General features: G+C 41.9%; 4 protein-coding genes and 1 non-coding gene across 6 annotated transcripts in view; 1 reads left to right on the forward strand and 4 right to left on the reverse strand.

The window, feature by feature from the left end:
• loxl2a (lysyl oxidase-like 2a) overlaps positions 1-4,991 on the forward strand; it is a 24,862-nt gene extending 19,871 nt beyond the window's left edge. The window contains exons 9-14 of the mRNA XM_028406155.1: positions 971-1,136; positions 1,356-1,596; positions 1,890-2,005; positions 2,143-2,279; positions 2,622-2,733; positions 3,896-4,991. Coding sequence (XP_028261956.1) covers positions 971-1,136; positions 1,356-1,596; positions 1,890-2,005; positions 2,143-2,279; positions 2,622-2,733; positions 3,896-3,966 — 843 coding nt within the window. The 3' untranslated portion in view covers positions 3,967-4,991. The remainder of the gene's footprint in view (positions 1-970; positions 1,137-1,355; positions 1,597-1,889; positions 2,006-2,142; positions 2,280-2,621; positions 2,734-3,895) is intronic.
• r3hcc1 (R3H domain and coiled-coil containing 1) lies at positions 2,960-8,519 on the reverse strand. 2 transcript variants are annotated; one of them, XR_003670672.1, is made up of 9 exons: positions 8,379-8,519; positions 8,120-8,250; positions 7,610-7,747; positions 6,983-7,511; positions 6,111-6,286; positions 5,788-5,858; positions 5,610-5,705; positions 5,323-5,528; positions 2,960-3,788 (listed from the first exon to the last, which is right to left on the reverse strand). XR_003670672.1 is itself a non-coding variant. In XM_028406156.1 (9 exons), the coding sequence occupies exons 2-8, from the start codon at positions 8,161-8,163 to the stop codon at positions 5,357-5,359; spliced, it is 1,164 nt and encodes a 387-aa protein (XP_028261957.1). In that variant the 5' UTR covers positions 8,164-8,250; positions 8,379-8,519; the 3' UTR covers positions 2,960-3,788; positions 5,323-5,356. The 2 variants fall into 2 exon arrangements, 1 of the variants encoding a protein (XP_028261957.1); XM_028406156.1 differs by having other exon boundaries at positions 5,323-5,466.
• Positions 8,520-8,972: 453 nt separating this feature from the next.
• Positions 8,973-12,288, reverse strand: golga7 (golgin A7). Its single transcript, XM_028407255.1, has 6 exons — positions 12,214-12,288; positions 11,632-11,754; positions 11,401-11,553; positions 11,202-11,303; positions 10,369-10,432; positions 8,973-10,080 (listed from the first exon to the last, which is right to left on the reverse strand). Exons 1-5 carry the CDS (start codon positions 12,220-12,222, stop codon positions 10,385-10,387), a joined length of 435 nt encoding a protein of 144 aa, XP_028263056.1. The 5' UTR covers positions 12,223-12,288; the 3' UTR covers positions 8,973-10,080; positions 10,369-10,384.
• Positions 12,289-12,704: 416 nt separating this feature from the next.
• On the reverse strand, positions 12,705-15,015 carry rplp0 (ribosomal protein, large, P0). The gene is made up of 8 exons (XM_028407188.1): positions 14,889-15,015; positions 14,493-14,600; positions 14,231-14,406; positions 13,930-14,017; positions 13,531-13,677; positions 13,270-13,455; positions 13,048-13,188; positions 12,705-12,908 (listed from the first exon to the last, which is right to left on the reverse strand). Exons 2-8 carry the CDS (start codon positions 14,544-14,546, stop codon positions 12,753-12,755), a joined length of 948 nt encoding a protein of 315 aa, XP_028262989.1. The 5' UTR covers positions 14,547-14,600; positions 14,889-15,015; the 3' UTR covers positions 12,705-12,752.
• Positions 13,765-13,891, reverse strand: LOC114436936 (small nucleolar RNA SNORA63). The gene has a single exon (XR_003670823.1). It is a non-coding gene; the product is annotated as a small nucleolar RNA SNORA63 (small nucleolar RNA).
• Positions 15,016-21,296: the final 6,281 nt, after the last annotated feature.

The following is a 21,296-nucleotide window of genomic DNA, read 5'->3' on the forward strand; positions in this document are numbered from 1 at the left end:
GTGACCCTCCACCAGTAAACCCCAAGGCAGCGTCAAAGCCCTGTTCTGCTTTATGTTTTATTACGTGTGAATAAAGGTGTGAGGTGTGTTGATAACAGCAGTAAGCTTTCTTACTTTCACGCTCACTCTCTGCTCCAACTCAAACCATCAGGTCAGGGTAGCATAATAACAAATCCCTTTGTTACCAAATGCTTAGTTATCCTTACATAAGACTTTTCGTGTTAAGAGTAGTAAATGTCTGGTCGTTGCTTTCACAGAGCAGGACCTCAGCCCCTCTTTCCTGTATGACTTCTAGTACTCCTCCAGGCAAACCCCACCACCAGATGGAACAAATGACACCAGCCTCAAACGATACTGCTGTGTGTCTGTGCTTCTCTTCAGCCCACCAGCAAGCATTCCCACATCCATATCCCTCAGCTAGCTCAATTTATTTCTCATGGATCCTCCACTACCTTGGAGGATGATGGAAAGTATGAGTTTTTGTCCAGAAGGTTTCCCTGTGGTCTGCAAAATGGTGTAATAAGGCTGAGTCAGGAGTGGAAGGTTAACAGAGGGCCTCTTGCTGTGTGTGTGATTGAATCTAGTATTAGATCAGTCTTGTGGGACGTCTTGTGGCATGACATGTCATTCCCACACAAATCTTGTTTTCCAACACAGTTTAAAGAGCAGGATCTTCATCTTTTGGGTTATATATTACTCAGCTTAGCCTGGATCAATCCAGAGATAATATATTTGATATATTATAGTGTCACATAATGAGATGCCAAGAAATGTTACACTTTTTTGTTCAATTAGTAAAATTTAGTAGGTGGAATTTATTGCAGCTTAAAAAAACAGGCTGGGTGTCTGCTTCTCATGTTTATGTTAAGCTGAGTTTAGCATAGCGCTGCAAATTTGAGCCTGACATTTGCATTTAACTCTTGATCTTTCAACTGTATCCTTTCTGTTTTCTTTCCTTCTCTTGTTTTAGGAAACGTGGTACTGGGAGGGAGACTCATCAGCTGATGCTGTGGTGATGAGTGGGGTGCGGTGTTCAGGAACCGAACTGACTCTGGATCAGTGTCTACATCACGGGAAACACATTCTCTGTCCCAAAGGAGGTGGACGTTTTGCTGCTGGGGTTTCCTGTACTCAGAGTAAGAAACTGCACAGCTGTTGTTAATTGTATTGGACTCAGAGAGGTTTTTCCAACTACATAATGTCCTCTCAACTCATCTCAGTAAAATGTAGTAAACACTTCTTGTAAATGGCTTTAGTAAAAAACTGTGGGTGTCAGCAAGTTAACTTGGAGCAGAAGTTTCTGTGATACAAGCTGTCCTTACCCACCACATCCCTGGTTTCCTTCACCCTTCCAGCGGCCCCAGACCTGGTCCTGAATGCTCAGGTTGTGGAGCAGACCACCTACCTGGAGGACAGACCCATGTACGCTCTGCAGTGTGCCCATGAGGAGCGCTGTCTGTCCAGCACCGCTGACAATGCTGACGCCAGCTCCTACCGCCGCCTCCTACGCTTCTCCTCCCAGATCCACAACAACGGTCAGTCAGACTTCAGACCACGGGCGGCACATCACTCCTGGATCTGGCACGAATGTCACAGGTAAGACATCTCAGCAATTCCTGCACTGTGTGTTTTGAACTGGTTATCATAGTAAATGACACATTACATTCAATTACTTACACAGGCGTAAATGTCACTAGTTGTAAGGATAGATCTCAACGCACCACCACATAACTTTGTAGGAAATCCCCACATCTCCTTTCCACTGGTGTTTAAGAGGAAGGAAAATGTCACACAAAAGAACTGCTTTAACAGTGTGTTTATATTAATGTAGAATCTCTACATGTAGGCATATATTTATTGTTTCAACACTTTTTCTTTGTGTAATCCAGACATTATCACAGTATGGAAGTTTTCACCCACTATGACTTGTTGAGTCTAAACGGCACTAAAGTGGCAGAGGGGCACAAAGCCAGCTTCTGTCTGGAAGACACCTATTGTGACGAGGGTAAATACAGACACTTCCTTTGTCTTTATATTATAAATACGTCTGGAGCATACTGATTGTGAGTTAACATGACTGTCTTACATTCTGTTATTTATAGTCTACAAACAAATCTTGATACAAGTCTGTTCCGAATGCAGGTATTCAGAAGAGGTATGAATGTGCAAATTTTGGTGCACAGGGCATCACGGTTGGCTGCTGGGATACGTACAGGCATGACATTGACTGTCAGTGGATTGACATCACAGACGTGAAGCCTGGTGACTACATCCTCCAGGTAAAACATCTGGTCTAGCCGTCGTCAATATGGCAGACCCGATGCTGGAAAACTCTGTCTCATCTCTAGCCAGTGTAGTTGTATAGACCCAACAGATTTCAACAGTTTCCATATATTGTGCTTGGCATTCTTTCTAAGTATACCCTCAGTATGCAGAGCTTGAATACTACAGACAATTTTACAGGGTCTGTGTTGCAAATGAAGTCTGATCCCATCTTTCTGAATGAGCTGCAGCCTTTACACACACAGCCTTTAGTTCTGAGACTGTTTTACTAACAGCCTTTCTGCAAAGACACTGCTCCACAGTAGCACTTATTTGACTTGTGACTAACATTCTTCCAGGTTGTGATAAACCCAAACTATGAGGTTGCAGAATCAGATTACACAAACAACATTATGAAGTGCCGCTCCCGGTATGATGGACAACGGATATGGACATACAACTGTCATATAGGTATGACCTCTCATAATCTCTTTTGTATAGGGGGTGAAACAGTAAAGCCTTACATACAGTGGGGTGTGTGGCTGCATTTTTCAAATGTTCATGGGATTTCATAGCATATTAAATAAGATGATTAGTCAAGTTATTCTCTTTTACTGCATATGAACAAAGCTAATGCAGAGATACCACAGGACAGGCTACAAAAGTGACATAAATGAAAAGCTCTAGTAAGACAACATTTAAAATTTACAACATCTTTGTGTTTACTGAATACAAATCTTATGGCATTTTTGACAGTCTTGAACAGATGTTAAAATGTCAATCAATGACAAAATGGCATTTAAACAACTCAACAATTTTAAAGGGTTATTTTTTGTAGTGTGGAACAATTCAGACAAATGTAAATACTAAGAACAACTCAACATCTCACAGGTCGTTAAAAAACACTAACATGAACCAAACATAAACATCAGTCAGGTATAACATTGCTTTTCCATATTATCTGTGAATTAATAAAGGATCATCTTATCTTATTATTATTATCTACATGCAGTATACATTGAATAAATCCTGAGAATTAATTTCAGATCAATTTAAAGTTAAATATAAATTTGTTTCTGACCTATGTAGAATTATGCAAACAGAAAACACCCAGCCTAGAAACTGAACAAACTTGAAGGATGCTGTAGTTCTACGTCAACATGCAGTTTAATTCAAACAAACTAGATGGTGTCTGTTACTTTCATAGCTGATCTGAAATCACCTTTGCATCAGCTCAAATTATAATTCATTGCTTCTTTGACACTGGTGTCTTATTGGCAATACAAACAGTGAACAACAGTAATGTTCAAAAGTCAGGGATCAAGTTTAACTACAGGACAGCAACTCAGGCTGGTAAACTGCTGTATCTGGTTCAAAGATGTAAGCAGTTGGTGACGTGGAGCAGGAGCTCTGTCAGTAGTTGTCCTCATCATGCCAACCTGCTGTACTGATCAGTGAAGACAGCACTGCAGAGAAGTCAGGCTATTTAGAGTCAGTTGATTGTTTGAGACGTCTGCAGGATCTTTCTGTAGAATGCCAAGATTTGACAGACTTTAGATACAGCCATAATATTTATCTTTTTAACGTGCCACCATTTCTCTTATCCCTAACCCCTTCTTTATTCTCTTCAAAGGTGGCACACTGAGTTCAGAAACAGAAGAAACCTTCCCTGGATTGCTGACCAATAAACTTTCACACAGGTAGACCAGAGATGAATGTTAAAGATCGAGGGCATGAGGAAGCGTACACTAATATTTGACAACCACTAGAGGGGACTGTGGGGTTTGGCTTCCTTGAAACAGAGCTGGATTGATGTTGGTTGGGCCATGGGCTCAACTGTTACCATGAACAATGGGAGAATGAACCATATCCATTAACCACATACAGCTGTATGAAAGTGTTTGTATGCCATTGTGTCTCTTGTGTTTGTGGTCAGTACGGTGTAGCTTTGACCTGGTGCTTATTGTTAGGAGTTATGCCATAAAGTTTGCAGCTAATGGCTGTCTCCTAAGCCAACTTTTCAAATGTTTGAGAAATGTCTCTAATCCAGAATCAGTAGATGAGTCCTGATGATGCTGAGCTTACTATAGATTAAACCGTTCTGCCAAATCTGGTGCTATTACTGCTCAAAATCTTGCACTGTTGAATTGAAAGGTGTCTGTATTTTGTATCTAGTGTTGGATATTTAAAGGCACTGTGAACGGAAATCTAAAACCATACAGTACACAATCATGACTGCCACTGCAGCACATGTTACAATCTGTCTAAAATGATGACAGCTTGTAAACATGTTCACTCTGAGCAACTAAAACTAGGATTTATGTTTGTACTACATTCTGTCACAGCCCACTTTTGCTGAATGTAACAGCTGCCAGCTGCTGCTTGGCCTTCCGTGTCTTCAGTGTTTAAAGAGTTTCAGTCATAAATATTCTATTTATTGAATCCTTTCCAAGTTGACACACATTTTCAACATAATTGCCATCTTTAGATCCCCTCAGCTTCTTCCTTAATGTCTGAATTTTGTTAACTTATTACAGTCAGGGACTATGATAACATTGTGGAAGTACTGTAACAACCACACATTTATGTGAAAATGCCTCTTCATGAGTTTGTACATTAGTTTTTTTAAGTAGCAATTCACAGATCCTTCATTTTATAAGGGTACTTGTTAGTTTTTTGTTTTTATTTTGTATGCATGTGTACGAGTGTGGAAGCATGACATTTTAAAATAAAATATGATGGAAGCAGACAGCCATTTTTATGTTGCCTTATGGTACTAGAGTTCAGAACAACCTCCAACTTTACTCCCTATATGGCTTATTGTAAAATGATCTTTAAATCCTTCAGAGCTCTTTAATTCCTTGCCAAACAAAAGGTGATGTCGACTCCCAGGGAGATTCCATGATTCCAATGGCACCTAGTATAATGGACACCTAATTTCAATTTTGCAAAACTTGCAGTATCTGTTAAAATGAACTTCCACTGGCTCCACAGCCAAGGTCTTCACTGTGTGAGACTGGACTACTGAAGCCTTGTGTGGCTATTGTTAGTTTTGCTCACCTGTACTGTATTCCAGCAGTGTTGTCATTTCCCTTTAGTATCGCTGCACTCTGCTTCGACCCTGTATGCCCAGGGCTCTGGTAACCATCCGCCTGGCAACAGCACAGTCTGTCCTGGGACGTTCCTTCACTGGCTGGATAAACTCTGGAAGAAGACACACAACCAGCCATCTGGATCCACATCATCAGCATTTAAACCAACTCTTCCTACAAGATACAGACATTAACAAAATGTTACCTCCACTACAAAAAGCATATTATTTCCAGAAGCCGCAGTGGATACCCTACCTGCCCGTCTGTAGGCCTTGCCTTGGGCTTTTTTACTCCCTTCAGCCAGTGCTCGTGTCTTCAGCAAAGGATGGCAGATGGAGAGGGCATGGACGGCTGCATGACATAATGCTAGTTAACATGAGTCACTGTAACCTCGAACCCAACACTACATACACTGCACAGTCAAAGCCCTTACCTGCCAACTCATTGGAGAAAACCCCAAGCGCATGTGTGTTGTCCACCCACTTAATCTTCATTCCACCCTCACTGACAGGAAAGAAATCATAATGGTAGTGGGCATTTGAGATCATCTGTTTGACCGCATCATACTTAGAAGTTAAAACTTTTTGTTGTGCTTAAACAATGCCTCAGCCAGACATTGAAAATAAAAAGTAAAATTTATTACTATAAGAATCCCATAAAATCCCACTTCAAAGTAAGAATGAGGTGACTGAGTGTAAAACCAATGGAAGCAAAGACACATGACAGTGTAGAAGTTCAAAAAGTTTTTGCTCACACCTGTACTCAGTGAACGCATCAAGAAGGTCATCTGTCTTGAACACAGCTGGGAAGTCATAGATCTCGATCACATGGCCAAAGCCATCCAAGTCAATACACACATTCTCATAAATGGAGTAGTCACTGTGTGCTTGCTCAATGGAAACAGTGACTGCTTCCTTTAGATGTGCTTTAATCTGAAACAACAAACAGCATGAGATATTTTTACACATCTCCACAGCAGTTTTCCCAAGACTTAACAATAACAAGGTCAGAATGATGTACGAATACTCCACTCTGCATCCTTGTTGCCTGCTTGGAGTCACTTGGTGTAGTTTTGTCCACTGGTATGGGCCATGGTCTATAGTAAACTCCAATAATTTTAAAGGAGAAGTATGCTTCAGGTCGATGGAAGAAAAAAGCAATGACCAAGACCCATATTTAATCTTTCTCCATGTTGTCCCTAGCATGATACAATCTGACTTGGAAGTGCATTTTTTTCGCAAAAGTGAAGCTGTTCTTGGTCAACGTGGCAGTCAATTCCTGTGCAGGAATCCAGTGACGTTCTCTGACACTTCAACTCCAGACATGGCTAAATCATTCACTAGGGTCTTAATAAACATGTCACTAGTTTTCGTTCTAGAGCCTTTTCACTTCATACCCGTGCCAGTAATTTTGCACTGTTTTACACACAACATCTTACAACCTCACACTTGGTAGCACTTTGATAAAGTTGTATATCCTTCTCCTGCTTTGCAGGCATTTGCAATCATTCTCAAGTGTAAGTTTCTTTCACTTTTGTCATGTTGCTTTTAGATGTGTTAAGGCAATGTAAATGCTAATGTTGATGTATACAAAAACACATACACAAAACATATGGTGTGTTATCTTACCTGTTCAGCTACATCGCCTGTGTCAGTGCTTCTGTCCTCTGTCTGGGCGTCGTATATTCCACTAGTGAGGTGTCCCTTATCCTTCTCAACCTCCTCTATGGTCATGTCAGCAAAGCAGGCCTGAGTTTGGTCCCACTCTGCTTCTCTGTGCTTTTCTTCTTGGGGACACAGACCTGAGCCGTCTGCATCAGGGTTACTGTCTGCTACACTTGGGCATAATTCCTGTCTGAAGGTGGATGAGTACTTTAAATTTTCTGTAGTTTTAGGACAGCAACAAGAGTCTGATGAACTGCTGATAGAGCCACTGCTGCAACACGCTGAACTCTGTAGCTCTGAGTTTTGTAAGGACAGTCTCTCCCGAGCAGCTCGGGGCATGTAGAGTGGCTTGTCCGGCCGCTTAGCTGCTCGGCTTCGTGTCGGGACTGAAGGTTTAGGCTTGACGTTGTCTTCCATCTCCCACTTATTACTTTGGGGTTCCTCACATGAGCTGTTGTTGCTCTCCAACTCACTGTCTTCCTCTACCTCACTCCTACAGAAATACAAGAAAATGTCATCATAAAAATAAAAAAAACAACCATTCCCAGATCATTCAAGCACAGAATACAAACATTTGTGTGCTTGTAATACCTGAGTTCAGACCAACAGACCACTACCCTACGACACCAGCTCTCCCCTACTGAGAAGGTGGTAAGTTCTGGCATTTCTTCTATGGTCTTATGAATCAAGTAACGTAGTCTGCTGGGTAAAGGGGGGAACAGCAGTACACTGGACAGAGAAACAAAGGGCATAACAAGCAGAGACATAAGACATTGTCAACACTATTTTAAAAAACTAAATTCTTTATAAATTACACAATTCTTCCCATTTTCACCTATTGAAACACAGGGGAACAAAGTGGACTAACAAGGGAAACTGTCAAACAGAAAGAGCAGGAGGTCTGATAGAGTTAACTGTAGAGCTCACAACAGATTTTCTTATCCGAACTTTAATCTAAGCTTGTTTTCATGTTACGTTTCTGACTTTGGTAAAGATAAGACAAATGTCCTGTGTGTGTGTGTGTGTGTGTGTGTGTGTGTGTGTAAGCACATCAGTATAAATATGTTGTAAAACGGGATTGAACCAAAAATATTTCCTTACCTCTTGCGGTCGTTCTTCTGTTGGTATGTCTCCAAATCATCCATGACATGATGCACGAATTTATTTTCTTGCTTCGGGAGATAAATACCATCGAAACAAGGAAACGCCAGGGTGGACAGCGAGGAACGGACCTGTTTGTAATATACTCTGGTTAAAAATCATTTTTATCATAATGTCAAAGCTAGCTCACTATGTTAAGGCGGGTTAAACAACATTAACTTTCCTGAAGGTTATATTTTTGCACATGGAGGAGACTTACCGTTAAAAACAGATGTGTGCAGTGTTAACTTGGGGTTGTTTTCCCAAACTATTGTAGGTGACTACAATTTAAGTCGTAGAAAAACAGTGTTTCAGGCTAGCTAGCATCTGCATGTAGCTTCCGGAAACAGATGTTTCGACGGTCGCTTCAGGAGCAGTGATTTCCGGTCTCATCTTTTCAGAATAAAAGGCACGTTCTATTCTTACATAAATAATTTTAAAGTAAGAATTACCACACATTACTGTGAAAATTCTGTGATTTTACTCTCTCCCAACAACTTTTGAACTCTGAAAATAAGCAAAAACACTGAAGGATATCAACATACACATTTATTAAGATAAAACATGACAATCATTTTAAGAAAACTAGATCAGCCGCATCAAGCACCATCTATAACAATTTGTTAGGGTTTACAGCATCTGTGGTCATCTGTAAAAATCGCAATATTTGCAACATGGATAGTGAAGATTTTAAGAAACATGTAGCAGGACTGTCGAATACGATTTAGGGAGAGATTTTGTTCATGTGTACTAAGCCACAGAAGACATTTCTTGATATGTAACCAGTTATGTGATTAAGTAAACATGCTCTATCTTTGAAGTCACAAACATCTCTTTTAATTTGTCAGTTTAACAAGACACAAGCCTCCATTTCCCCAAAGTGTGACATATATGCACAAATATGAAAACATTTGCCTAAACAAAGGATACAAAGGATATTAATGCTGTGGAGAATCACATACTTTTTACAGACTGTACCAACAACTCCAACCTGTTTTCATGCCAGTTTGTGGGTACTACATATTATTTGCTCTACTCAAAAATACTACAGTCAAAAAGGGGCATTTAACACTGCACTTAAGACTGGTCTTGATCAAATGGGTCATGATTTATACATCACCTTGCGTATAAAAATACATAAAAACACACTGACGTCTTCGGGTCTTAGAAGTACACAAACTTCACGGTTTGGTATGAACTTCAGGTAAAGTCACGATGAAGTACGTGTTCTTTACAGCAGAAGAAAAAACAACAACAACAAAACAAGTAGCAATTATAATCAAACAATGAGCACATTCACAGGTGCCTTATTGGCCATAATTCTTGATACAGTTTAAGGCACTCAAATGCTGCATACTGTAAAGACTCTGAGTTGTTTACGCTCACATGTAAAAATGATTGTGGGATTGGCATTCATGCTTAGTGTGAGTTTCACATGGCTGGCCAGCGGGAGCAGGCAGTCACAGATTCAGCCTGCAGGAAGGCTGATTAACATCAAAACCAGCATTGAGTATGAGTAAAGATGTCCTACATGTTGAATAAAACTGAAACCATGTCTTTCCAGTTTGAAAGCCCTCTGGTGTCCTTTAGCTAATGGACATCTGGTGTATCATCAGAATGTTCAGGGTGGACCTGTAACTTCTGCTCCAGGAGTGACAAGTATGCAGACATACATAAACTTTTGACAACAACTGCTCGTCTGACAGAATGCACTAAACCAAGGAAACTTTACACCAAACCTAATGTTTCGACATGTTTGTATGGTTACGCCCCTTTACATACACATAAGGATAGGCAGACAGTGGAGTACTTATAAATAACTAAAAAAAGGATCAGATTAAAATTATATACATCATTCATTGGAAACATAGGTCTGTATATGTGCTCTCCAACAGATGAAGAGGATGTGGTCAGCCATCAGCCTGTATATTGAGGTAAGAAAAAGACCAAATTTCTGTTAGACTATAAACAGGTGTGTATTTTCACTGCTGTTATGTCTTATTTTAAGTTTTGCTAATTGTTGTACAGATACAATGAAATTATGGAATGGCAGCGCAGAAGTCATGAGATACATGACACTAATAAAGACTAATCTTCATGTTTAGATAGTGAGGGAAATAAACATCATTCTATTTTTCAATTACAAACATACACCTTATATTGGAGCTTTTGCGATGCTACCACCTTAAAAAATCTGATTGACAACATACCCAAAGGTTTCTTTTTTTATCTCCCAGAACCAATACTTCTATCTTCAAAGATGGTAATTTCAACCTGCAAGATTGTAAATTAAGGAGAAAATACAGTGATGTAAATTAATAATTATTAATAAAACAAACAAACACACTGGCCATGTATTTACATGTTAATACCTGAGGCTGGACCAGGCATAAATACAAACAACAAATGTAGCTCTTAGCGTAAGTTCAATCAGGAAGACTCTGTTTCCCATCATTCACCGTTTATCCCTATCCACTTCCTAATCTCTCTCCTTCTATCCATCACTCCGCTGCTCCCCCTCTCTTCCACTCTCTTAGTCAGGTGCTTGATAGAAAGCACCTCCCTCACTAATCAGCTGTCGCTTTCCGTCCCTCTCCTGACCAATCACAGCTTAGCACGAAATTTAAAAGTCTCCATCTCCTCTCCAGCTTTCTTCTGATCGAACCCGGCAACTCTCCTCCACCCCAAGCACCACCAGATCCTCTTGTGTTTTCCCCCCTTTTCGGATGTGGTCTTCACGACGGGGTCTAGGACGCCAATGCACATTCAAACTTTGTACTTAATAAATCTTTCTCATTCAGTTCGCTGAGTCTCTCATGATTGAAATATGCATTACTCAGTTCTATTTTTGTTCCAGACCTGAGCACAGTGTGACTCTGACCTAATGTGGCTGAAATTATGAAAAGAAAGCTACATCAATATCTGGAACCAACAATGTACCTGCTAGATAATAAGATAACCAAGATGTATGGATTAAATAAAAACGCATTATGCCACAAACCATCACTTTCACATTTCCTGCTATTAGCCAGGTTAAGGATACAACTCTGAGACCTCTCTCTACGGGGTCAGTCAGCAGCAGCCCTCTTGGGGCGTATATCTTCTCATTCTGGTCCTTAATGTATCTGGCAATCTTCTTTAGCACCTGCACCAAGAGAAACAGAGGGGACACCACATTAATATGTAGAAATCTGGAAGGAAGAACTAATGAAATGCAAAACATGACACTGACGCAGCTGTACCTTTTCATAGTGTGTCTCCATACACAGGAAGATGGTGTAGGCCGTTAGACATGCCAGGCAGCCCTCCAGGTAGGACTTTCCCCCCAGCTTCTCTGCCTCTGCATACAGGTTGTTGAGAGTCTGGATGGTCTCTTCAAACTGTTGCTTGTCAAGCTGAAACCACACAGACTGTTCATATCCATAACGCCAGAGTATAAAGTAAACAAACACACTGTGTGTAACCATACATACCCTCGACTCCAGGTCAGACGGGAACTTGGTCTGGAACTTGCATATGGTTCCTGAGCTGTAGTCTCTCTGAATGAACACTTTGGATGAGACAGCTGGCTGCTGGAGGTCCTGTAAGCTGTGCGTCTGGACAAAGAGTCAAAACCTGTGTGACTGGCCTTAATGAACAGCGGCATTTATTCTAAATATATTTTACACATGAACTCTAAAGGGAAATCAGGGCGTTCACACTTACATTATCTTATGTTAGCCACAAATCTAATGTCACACCAGCTAACATGACTGCCGTGCGAATTGTGACAATAACCACGCTTTCGCTCAAACGATTATAATTTTGATTAAAATGATCAGCTATGCAGTGGTGACATTGTGTAAAATATTGTTCAGAGCAATGATCTACCTATGATACAAGCTAACGTTAGCTAACAACATGTTAGCTTACGTGTGCTTACCCATCAACGACGTTAGTTTGTACGACAATATTAGGCCTTAACACTAGCCGATAATAATTAAAAGTCTTAAACTATTTAGACATAAAGCTTCCAGTCAACCTTTACACGATAACAAAGATCCTTAAAAACCTACCTCAGCCATTACGGGCGGCTCTGCTGTAGCTGCTACGCATCTACCTCTAGTTGTACTAGCTCAACCCTTCCGGCTCGTTTTCAAAATAAGTGCATTTAACACAGACGCCGCAGTCTACCCGTGGTGCCTCACACGAGAACAAGTTCATTCAATCTTTCAAATTTATTCAAGCAAGTACACCAGTGTGACCGATTAGAAGCAGCCAAGATGACAGAACTGTCATGTAGGATCTGTCGCTTATAACTTGACATTTAATACTTTAGGATTGTTACAATACTGTACATTATAAAGTGCCATGTTTAAGAGCTCTTCAGTTTTTACACCCAAAAGGGAGTCTCTGGCTTTCCTGCCAACAAGCTTCAAATATAATTGTTTAACCCCATATTTAAATATCAGATGTTTTCAGTCAGACATCTAAATGTAGAAGGATATTTAAGCTGTACAGTTTAATGTATAGTGCAAGAGACAACACAACAAAGTGGATGTTACAATTTTCATTGTTTATTTTACTCAAATCTGGTTCTGCTTGCTGTTTTAGTTTAGTCAAACAGACCAAAGCCCATGTCGTCATCTGATTCCTCAGACTCCTCCTTGGCCTCCTCCTTAGCAGCAGCTGGAGCTGCAGCAGTCTCAGCAGCTGCCACAGGTGCTGCGACAGCAGCAAAAGCAGATGGGTCGGCCAGGAAGGCTTTGACCTATGAGGACAGAATGTAATGTTACTTCCATTTACAGAGGTTTTCTGAGCATGCAAAAATTCAAATATGTCTAAAGTACTGTACTAACTGAAACCTATCCTGCAAGCGAATTAATGCGCCGCTTATTGTGCAGACATACTTTCTCTGCCAGGGGGAAGGAGTAGTCCGTCTCCACAGCAACAGCCAGGACTTTCTTGTAGCCATTGATGACGGAATGGGGCACAGAGGCAAGAGTGGGGTAGCCAATCTCCAGACACACGCTTGCGATGTTCCTCACACCCTAGGAGTTTAAAATTCAGATATGGCAACTCCAAGCAAACATGTAAACTGATGTGAATAAGATGCAAGAACTGCATCTAACCTCCAAAAATCTGGTGTGCAGAGAAGCCTCAGTGATGTCGAGCACCTCAGGACTGTAAACACTGCCATTGTCATACACCTGCTGGATGATGAGTCCGTAGGAGAAGGGCGAGATGTTCAACATGTTGAGCAGCGTGGCCTCGCTCGCACCAACTTTGTCACCAATCTTGATCAGGCCGACATCACTCTATCAAGGGAGAAGCGTTGGTTAGCTACTGAATTAAAACATTCCTGCAACAGTATAGTAGTTGTGAATGCTCACCAAGATTTCAATGGTTCCTCTGGAGATTTTGGTGGTGATACCCAGAGCCTGGAAGAAAGAGGTCTTCTCAGGACCAAGTCCAGTATTCTGGGCCGGCACAATCACATCACATGGGGCGATGGCTCCAGCACGGGCAGCTGCAGGTACCTGTGAAACATTAAACATTTTACAACTTGTGGCTGAGGCTGGGCAGGTCCAACTGTACACATGACACAAATTCAGCTTTCAGTGTTAATGTCTGAAACCTTACGTGCCTGGCAGCCACAATATGACAGACAGGTATAGCGAAGAAACAGATTACTTTTTGCAGGGGGAACGACAATACAGTACTACACAAGCTGTATTGTAACTTTTCCTGCACTCTATAGTTGAACATAGTAGTGATTGTCAGGTTCTTACCTTATTAGCCAACAGCATGTCTCTGACCTCCGTCAGATCCTCCTTGGTGAAAACAAAGCCCACATTTCCTTTAATGTGGGGCAGGAGTCTGTTAAATCACAGGGTTGGTTAAAAACCGTGTTTTTCAAATTCATTATGAACTGTCTGAGACCTTGCGTCCCTGGCTGTCAGGGAATGTAGACAGACAGGGATAGCTGGAAACATGTTGGTGTTAGCAGGGGGAACGACAACACAGCACTGCACAGGCTGCACCGTAACTAGCCTGCTGTTAAATATGGCTTAAAAAGGGGGAAAAACTCACTTCTCCAAGGCAGGATTGTTCTCAAGGTGGCCACGGATGGCTTTGCGCATCATGGTGTTTTTACCCATCAGCACCACAGCCTTGCCACGCAGAGACAGACGGATGGTCTGCATCTGCTTGGAGCCCACATTGTCTGCTCCCACAATGAAGCATCTTGGAAAATCATCCAAAAGTTTCTACAATACAACCCATAGTATGTTAGACACGTGCCTAGCAGTTAGCAGAGTAGAAGTAGAAATTCTCCAAGACAAATCATACTTACGATGATTTTCAAAAAGTAGTTGGACTTCCACGTGGCCCTGTCTTCCCTGGGCATCTTTGCAGTGCGTCCAAGGATCGGTAAGCAGCCGGTTTAAAGACAAGGTATTACCTACAGTCAGCGGAAGAAAACGTAAGCGAGTGCATTTTAATCCGAAACCCGAAATATTGCTAAAGCCCAACATGTGGCCGACAGTTAATGCTAGCTGGCTAACAGCAAGCTAGGGCCAATTTAGGAGGCCGCAAATGACGGGATGGAAACACGGTAGTTTTACGGTGTACAATGTCTATATCGTTTGGTGACACGGAAGTATATATTATTATTCCAAAAATCTTATGCAGGCTAGTTATCTAAATCTATATTTTTTCCGTTTTTGGGAGAAGAGAAATAGTTCCTTACCGCGCACTAGGGTCGCGTGAAAGAAAGAGGAAGAAGAAGGGCAGGACACCAATATATAACAAAACAAGTAACCAATCAGAGCGCCTCCCTTGTCGTCAGCTTCACAACTATTGGTCCATGTCTTCTTCTTCATCTTCTTTATTTCCGGCAGACTAGAAGCCATATGGCATATTGCTGCATCTCACAGGTCAGGTTTAATAATGACTCGATGTATGCGTATCCATTTCAGAGGAAGAGAACTCGTTGCTCTGATCAAATTCAAGACTGCTTTCTGTGTCTGGTTTTCAATTGCTCCATGTCTACGTCAACCGCTCCTTCTTTCACCTCACTGTCACCATAGACACGCCGCATTGAGCGGGTTGGCCCGTTGCAGCGGTACGTCAGCGTGACTGCCATATTGTATGTGGCAAACTTACCACTACACTAATACAATGAAATGGACCAAACTTCATAAAGCGTTCATGCATGTTAGTGGCCTGCTGGAGGTCATGTTGCAGGGCTCTGGCAGTGCTCCTCCTGCTACAAAGGAGGAGGTAGCGGTCCTGCTGCTGGGTTGTTGCCCTCCTACAGCCCCCTCCACGTCTCCTGGTGTACTGGCCTGTCTCCTGGTATCTCTTCCATGCTCTGAACACTGTGCTGACAGACACAGTAAACCTTCTTGCCACACATGATTTCACAGAAGTGTGACTGACTTGGAGTTATATTATGTTCTTTAAGTGTTCCCTTTATTTTTTGAGCAGTGTGTAAGAGCCCTCATGTGGCATTTTCTTCTCTCTGTATTTACAATCAGCTGGGAGAAGATTTCCCTAGTCCACGGTGGTTTGGAGAAGACCTGGCTGTTTCATGAGATTGGCTGGTGTTACCCGGTGCTTAATTGCTACAAAGAAGGCCTGTGTCACCCACTTTGAAAGAGCTTTAAATCATGCCCAACGTCATTAGAAAAGTTAAACATCTGCAGTATGTGAACACATCTATAAACCAGTAACAGGGTGATTCTTGTATCAATAGGTAGGCAAAGTTCTTTCAGTATTATAGACAATTATAATAGATAATTATAGTGCAAAGGTTTGCTGAGAAGGCATAAAAGCTCGATTGGTATTGTTCATATTGTTCTGGAATTTATGCTTTATTTTATTATTTATATAAAAGTTTCAAACACTACTTCCTGTCAACTATTAGGTTCCTTCGTACATTGATAACCCATGCAGAGAAGAGACTTCTGTATGTTCCAGCTCCATCACATTTGTAAGCAGGCAATCATGGTGGGATTTACACACAGAGGACCACAACAATCTTACTAAAAATACAAAAGGGTATACCTTAACATTTTTTTATTATTAGGTCATATTGTAAAAATGTGGCATTTTATGCATTTTTTTTCAAGCATGAAAAAATATAATATATAATAAAGGGATTTGGAGGAATACCACTTCCTCTTCATCCATCTTGATACCCTGCTTCAGTGTTCGGATATTTAAATTATATCATGGAGCTGGCCTCCTATGATTTGTAAACTTCTTTTTTTCAGTGGGGTAACCACACCATTACCACAAACTGTGTGTAATGTGGCTGCAGTATCATCGCCAAAGCAATCAATATCAGCAGGAGTAATATCTAAATCGGTGTGCTATGTTGTACTAGTACATGCTACAGGGAGCTGTGACGGGCTTGCATCTCTAAATCTGTGTACAGCATGTAAAGTAACAAAAAACATCTATGAAGAAGAAAACTGGAAACTGGAACTTGGACAGGTACTCCAGAGGAATGCAGCACGGACTGACGGGACCAGGACTGAGCGGCTGTTGAGAGGAAAAGGTAGGTTAAAAGACAATATCGAAAGGATTCTCGAAAAGAATTCAGGAAATCAGCGATCTGTTACTGCAGATGGTTACTGGTGAAGAACTGGTGAAGAATAGAGGTGAGTGAGGTCTTTAAGAACAGGCAGGTGAGTCTAATCAGCCTGGTGTGACCCCCAGCAGCTACTGCAGCTTACTCAGAACACTTGTGAAAAGCAAAGAGAGGGGGAGATCCAACACAGCAGAAATGTACAAGACGGCCCCCAGGGGATGATAAGGTGTCTCACCACAAGATGTCACTGATGATTTCACAGAAGATAGTCTTCTTACCACTGATAACATATAATGTAATGATAGTGTTGTGGGAATTCTCATATCCTGGTGAAAAAAAAGACTTCTGCTGAGACAAAAGGATCTGGTATGTTAGTGAGAAGACGGGAGGTGGAGTGTCTCAGTAAGTTAAACGCAAAAAGGTTGAAATACGCAAAGAGACTGAAATTGCCATTCCCGCTACATTAGGCATGACCTCCACGGCCGAATCCTTTAAACTCCTTAGTGAGATCATCAATGACATCTGTGATATAAATCACTAATTCAAAGTATACAGGCAAACATAAAATAATCATTTGAGAATCACAAATGGTGTCCATCTCCATCCTCGATAATAAGATGAAAGGGGGCTGAATAAGCTGCTCTTACACTGTGGCACTGACATAAAACCTGCTCAGGACTCTCAGCTGCAGACAGGTGAAAACATACATACAAAAGGGCTGATTTAGCAGGTTTCAGACATTATTCAAAGAGGAGAAGCTACTGTACACAAAGCCTCCAGCTGGAGTCTTCATCACAGACACACATATTAAACCAAGTTATAATCAGACACTGTCGGGGATGAAATTCCCCTTGTTTCTTCTGATCACCTTCCCGAGTTGGTTTATGAGGAAGGAGCGGATAAATTCTGGTCTCAAGATTACAATTTATTGAACAATGAGGCAGATTCTGAGTCACAGAGCTTTGGGTTGTTGCACACAAAGAACCAAACAAGAACAACACAAGAACAGAACAACCAACAAGAACAAACAACCATGCAGCAACAACGAACAACACAACAACAACCACTGGACATGGAATTCACACATTGATATACCACAGGGGCGTTCCTGCCTGCCGGCCCACAGGGGATCTACTGCCGCCCCTGCAGATCCTGGGTCATACAGCGAATAGACTATTAGTGTTTATTCCCTAATAAGGTAAAGCTTCAATTACTTAAATCTCATAGGTTGTGAGTCCGATCTGGGGGTGACAATAACTGGGCACTCAGGAGAAAAACACATTCCTTTAGAATCTGGCTTTTATCAGGTCAAAGGTGCTGCTGTCCTTAGTCTGAATTTATGACCATCTCGTACCAATCGGGGCTCTCTCCAGAGAGCAGAAAAACAACTAAATCTCATCTGCCACAGCCTGAACTGCAGAAAACAAATTTATATGACACACTATGAAATTACTTCTTAATACATTCAGTATCCTCGAATTACTTTGATTTTCTATAAAACTTCCTAACACATAAACACATATGAAAATCACATTATTAAGTGATAAACACATATATAACAGTGCAGAATAAATACTTTCACCCTTCAACACTCAATATAATAACACAGCACATGTAACGCCGCAATGATCAAACCGCTACTACAGACTATAACATATCGTTATTATGCTGAATAAAAACATGTCTGTCAGAGCTGCCTGTCAGCATGTTATGTACTGTAGTACTTATTGCTTCACATCACGTTTAAACATGAACCTACATTAATGCAGCTCAGCACACTGACTCAGTACACTTAGTTTTAACTAACCAGATGCCGTCTGCTCACTGACTGTGAGTCAAACGGGACTTTTTTAAATCGGGCTTTAGCTGAGCAGCTAACTTCACATTGAGTCATGTTAGCTAGCTAGCATGGCTAGCAAGGAGTCAGTGAAATTAACGTTATGTGTCAGAGTCCTGAACGTGTAAAAACACCGACACTAATTAAACCCTAATGCTTAAATGACAAAGAGAACATTAAAATTATAAAGCATCATTAAAATAAACGTTTTATTTACCAAATTTTAATCGTACAGGATCACCCGGGTCATCCTAGGAGCTATGTTGTAGGGGGCTTAATGCCCCCAGCAGGGTCTCCCAAGGCAAAGGGTCCTGGGTGACGGGTCAGATTAAGTGCAGTCCAAAACCCCACATGATGACGAAAATACCAAGGTCCATGACGTTGCCCGGTGCGCCGCAGCCGGGCCCCCACCCTGGAGCCAGGCCTAGGGTTGGGGCTCAAAAGCGAGCGCATGGTGCACAGGCCTTCAAATGGCTTGGCTGGGATTTGAACTCCAGATCTGTAAAAACATAATAATTATTTTGTGTTCTTGTAAATTATGTTTTTAGCTCCATAAAAACTGACTTGGTGGAAGAGAAATTGTATTGTGTGATTTTATAGCCTCTGTAAAGCCCTGGGAGTGTGTTGTGGGGCCTGTTGTACCACTCCAATCCCAGCCCTACTTGTTGAAATGAGTGAAACGCCATTATTCTTGATTATTCAAACTTGCATGGCAGTATATTGGTAAAATGAATGGTGCTTGGGAGTGGGGAGCGGGAGAAATAAATAAAGAAATGGAGATGTTGGGATCGGAGAGGAGGGTGGCTCCTCGGATCCTCCTGCCAGCTGCACCGTCATGGCTCCTGCCCCCTCCAGAGGTTGATTTCTGCATTCTGAAAAGCATTAAATCTGATCAAAACAGTATGGTGAGACACAGACTAGAGACTAAATGGAAAGGGTTTCTTCAGATTTACAGATGGAACTAAGGACCCTAAGAGGGGTCGAGCTGGCTTTGCATTTTACATCCCAGAATATGATACTCATCCGAACATCTGAGGGGTTTTCAGGACATTGTGGTTTGGCATGGGTTTTTCTAAAGATTGGAAAACATGAACATGGTCTTTGCAGGAAACAGGAACGTACATTAAAAACTAAATACCTACAATGGCACCATCTATAACGAAAAAAATTACATGTAGATGTCTTGTCATTTTAATACGAGCCTGGTGCGCCCCCTGGTGGCTGGCTGCACACATACACACGCCTATACAGGGGTTATCTCCACGTTTTGCCACATGCAAGATGGCGGCGGCGGTGACGCGAGATTCATCGCACTGTTAGTGTTTCCGTATCAACTTGATGAAGCACGTGAAGAGCGGTCTTCTGCTTTTGATAACGACAGAACAAAGACATGCGTTAGCAGAGTGAAGAAATGGCACAGCTGCCTCCACAGCTACCGGCTGAGGTCTGGGTCTCCGTTTTCGAGTATCTGACAGCGACAGACAAGTCCAACGTCCGGGCATCCTGCAAGTATTTTAAGAAACTCATTGACCGCGGGTCTCTGTGGAGAGACTGGACAGTCATTTTGAATTTTAAGAAAGGCCCTTTTAACAATCAATTCTGGGCAACTCTTCGTCGCAGAAAAGTCAGCAGTGTGGTGGTGAGGAGCTCCAAAGCTAAGGACTGGAAACAGCTCAGCCTGTCCCTTCCTGCTCTCACCACAGTGGTGATGGATCAGAGCTCTCAGAAGAGCATCAGCTGCTTAAAGGAGTTTCCAAATCTGAGACGTCTGGCTATAAGAAACAGTGACAGTGCTCTTTTTTTAGATTTACACACAGTGTGTCAGCCCCAGCAGCTGACTCACCTCAGCATGTGTGATGTGAGGATTCCTAGAACGTCAGTCAGAGGCATCATTTCTGTGGTCTCCAACTTTACAAACCTTACATCTCTGGTCTGTCATCAGATGAGGATTGTTGGAGAAACGGTCGGAGTGATACACTCCATTCTCACCTGCCTGCCTAAACTGAAGCACCTCTCCTTGTCTGCTGTGAATCTATGTAGCTTTCCCAGATCAGAGCCGATCCTCTTTGAAGCAGGAGTGTATGGAGGTGCTGGTCCTCCAGCCTTGTCCAGTTTGGAACTCATTGACTGCCTAGATTCTTCATTGCCAGAAGAAGGGTTAGGGCTCATGCCTCACCTGAACAGGCTCACTGTTTCCTACAAGCATTCATCTCATGCTTTGACTGTGTGTCACCTGAAAACCTGGCTGTGCAACCTCCCACAGCTGTCAACCCTCTTCATTGTCAGGGGTCCACCTGTTAACATGTATGTCACCTCCATTCCAGCCTGCGTGGTCAGTCTCACTCTGTGTGTTCCAGGCTTATCCTCTGAGGACATGGCAGCTGTAGCAGTGCAGGTACCAAACCTCCTCCACCTCCACATTGATTCTTGGCATTCACCTCTGGGAGCTCACATTTCTCAGATCCCACAACTTTTTCCAAAGTTAAGAAGTCTGAAACTTCACCATGGACAAGTACCAGAGAAAGATTTCTTACAGCTTCACAGGCTGCAAGATCTACAGTACTTGGAGATTCTGGATAACCAGCCACTTCTCTCCGAACGTATTTCCAAACTTCGATCTCTCACAAATTACAGACTGCACATCAGAGTACCTCCTCACAAGAGAGATCTGTTTTCCTGTTCTTGTGTTTATGTTTACTGACATTTAATTAAAATCAAAGTGT

This window comes from Parambassis ranga, chromosome 5, assembly GCF_900634625.1.
Source record: "Parambassis ranga chromosome 5, fParRan2.1, whole genome shotgun sequence".
Classification (NCBI taxonomy): Eukaryota; Metazoa; Chordata; class Actinopteri; family Ambassidae; genus Parambassis; species Parambassis ranga.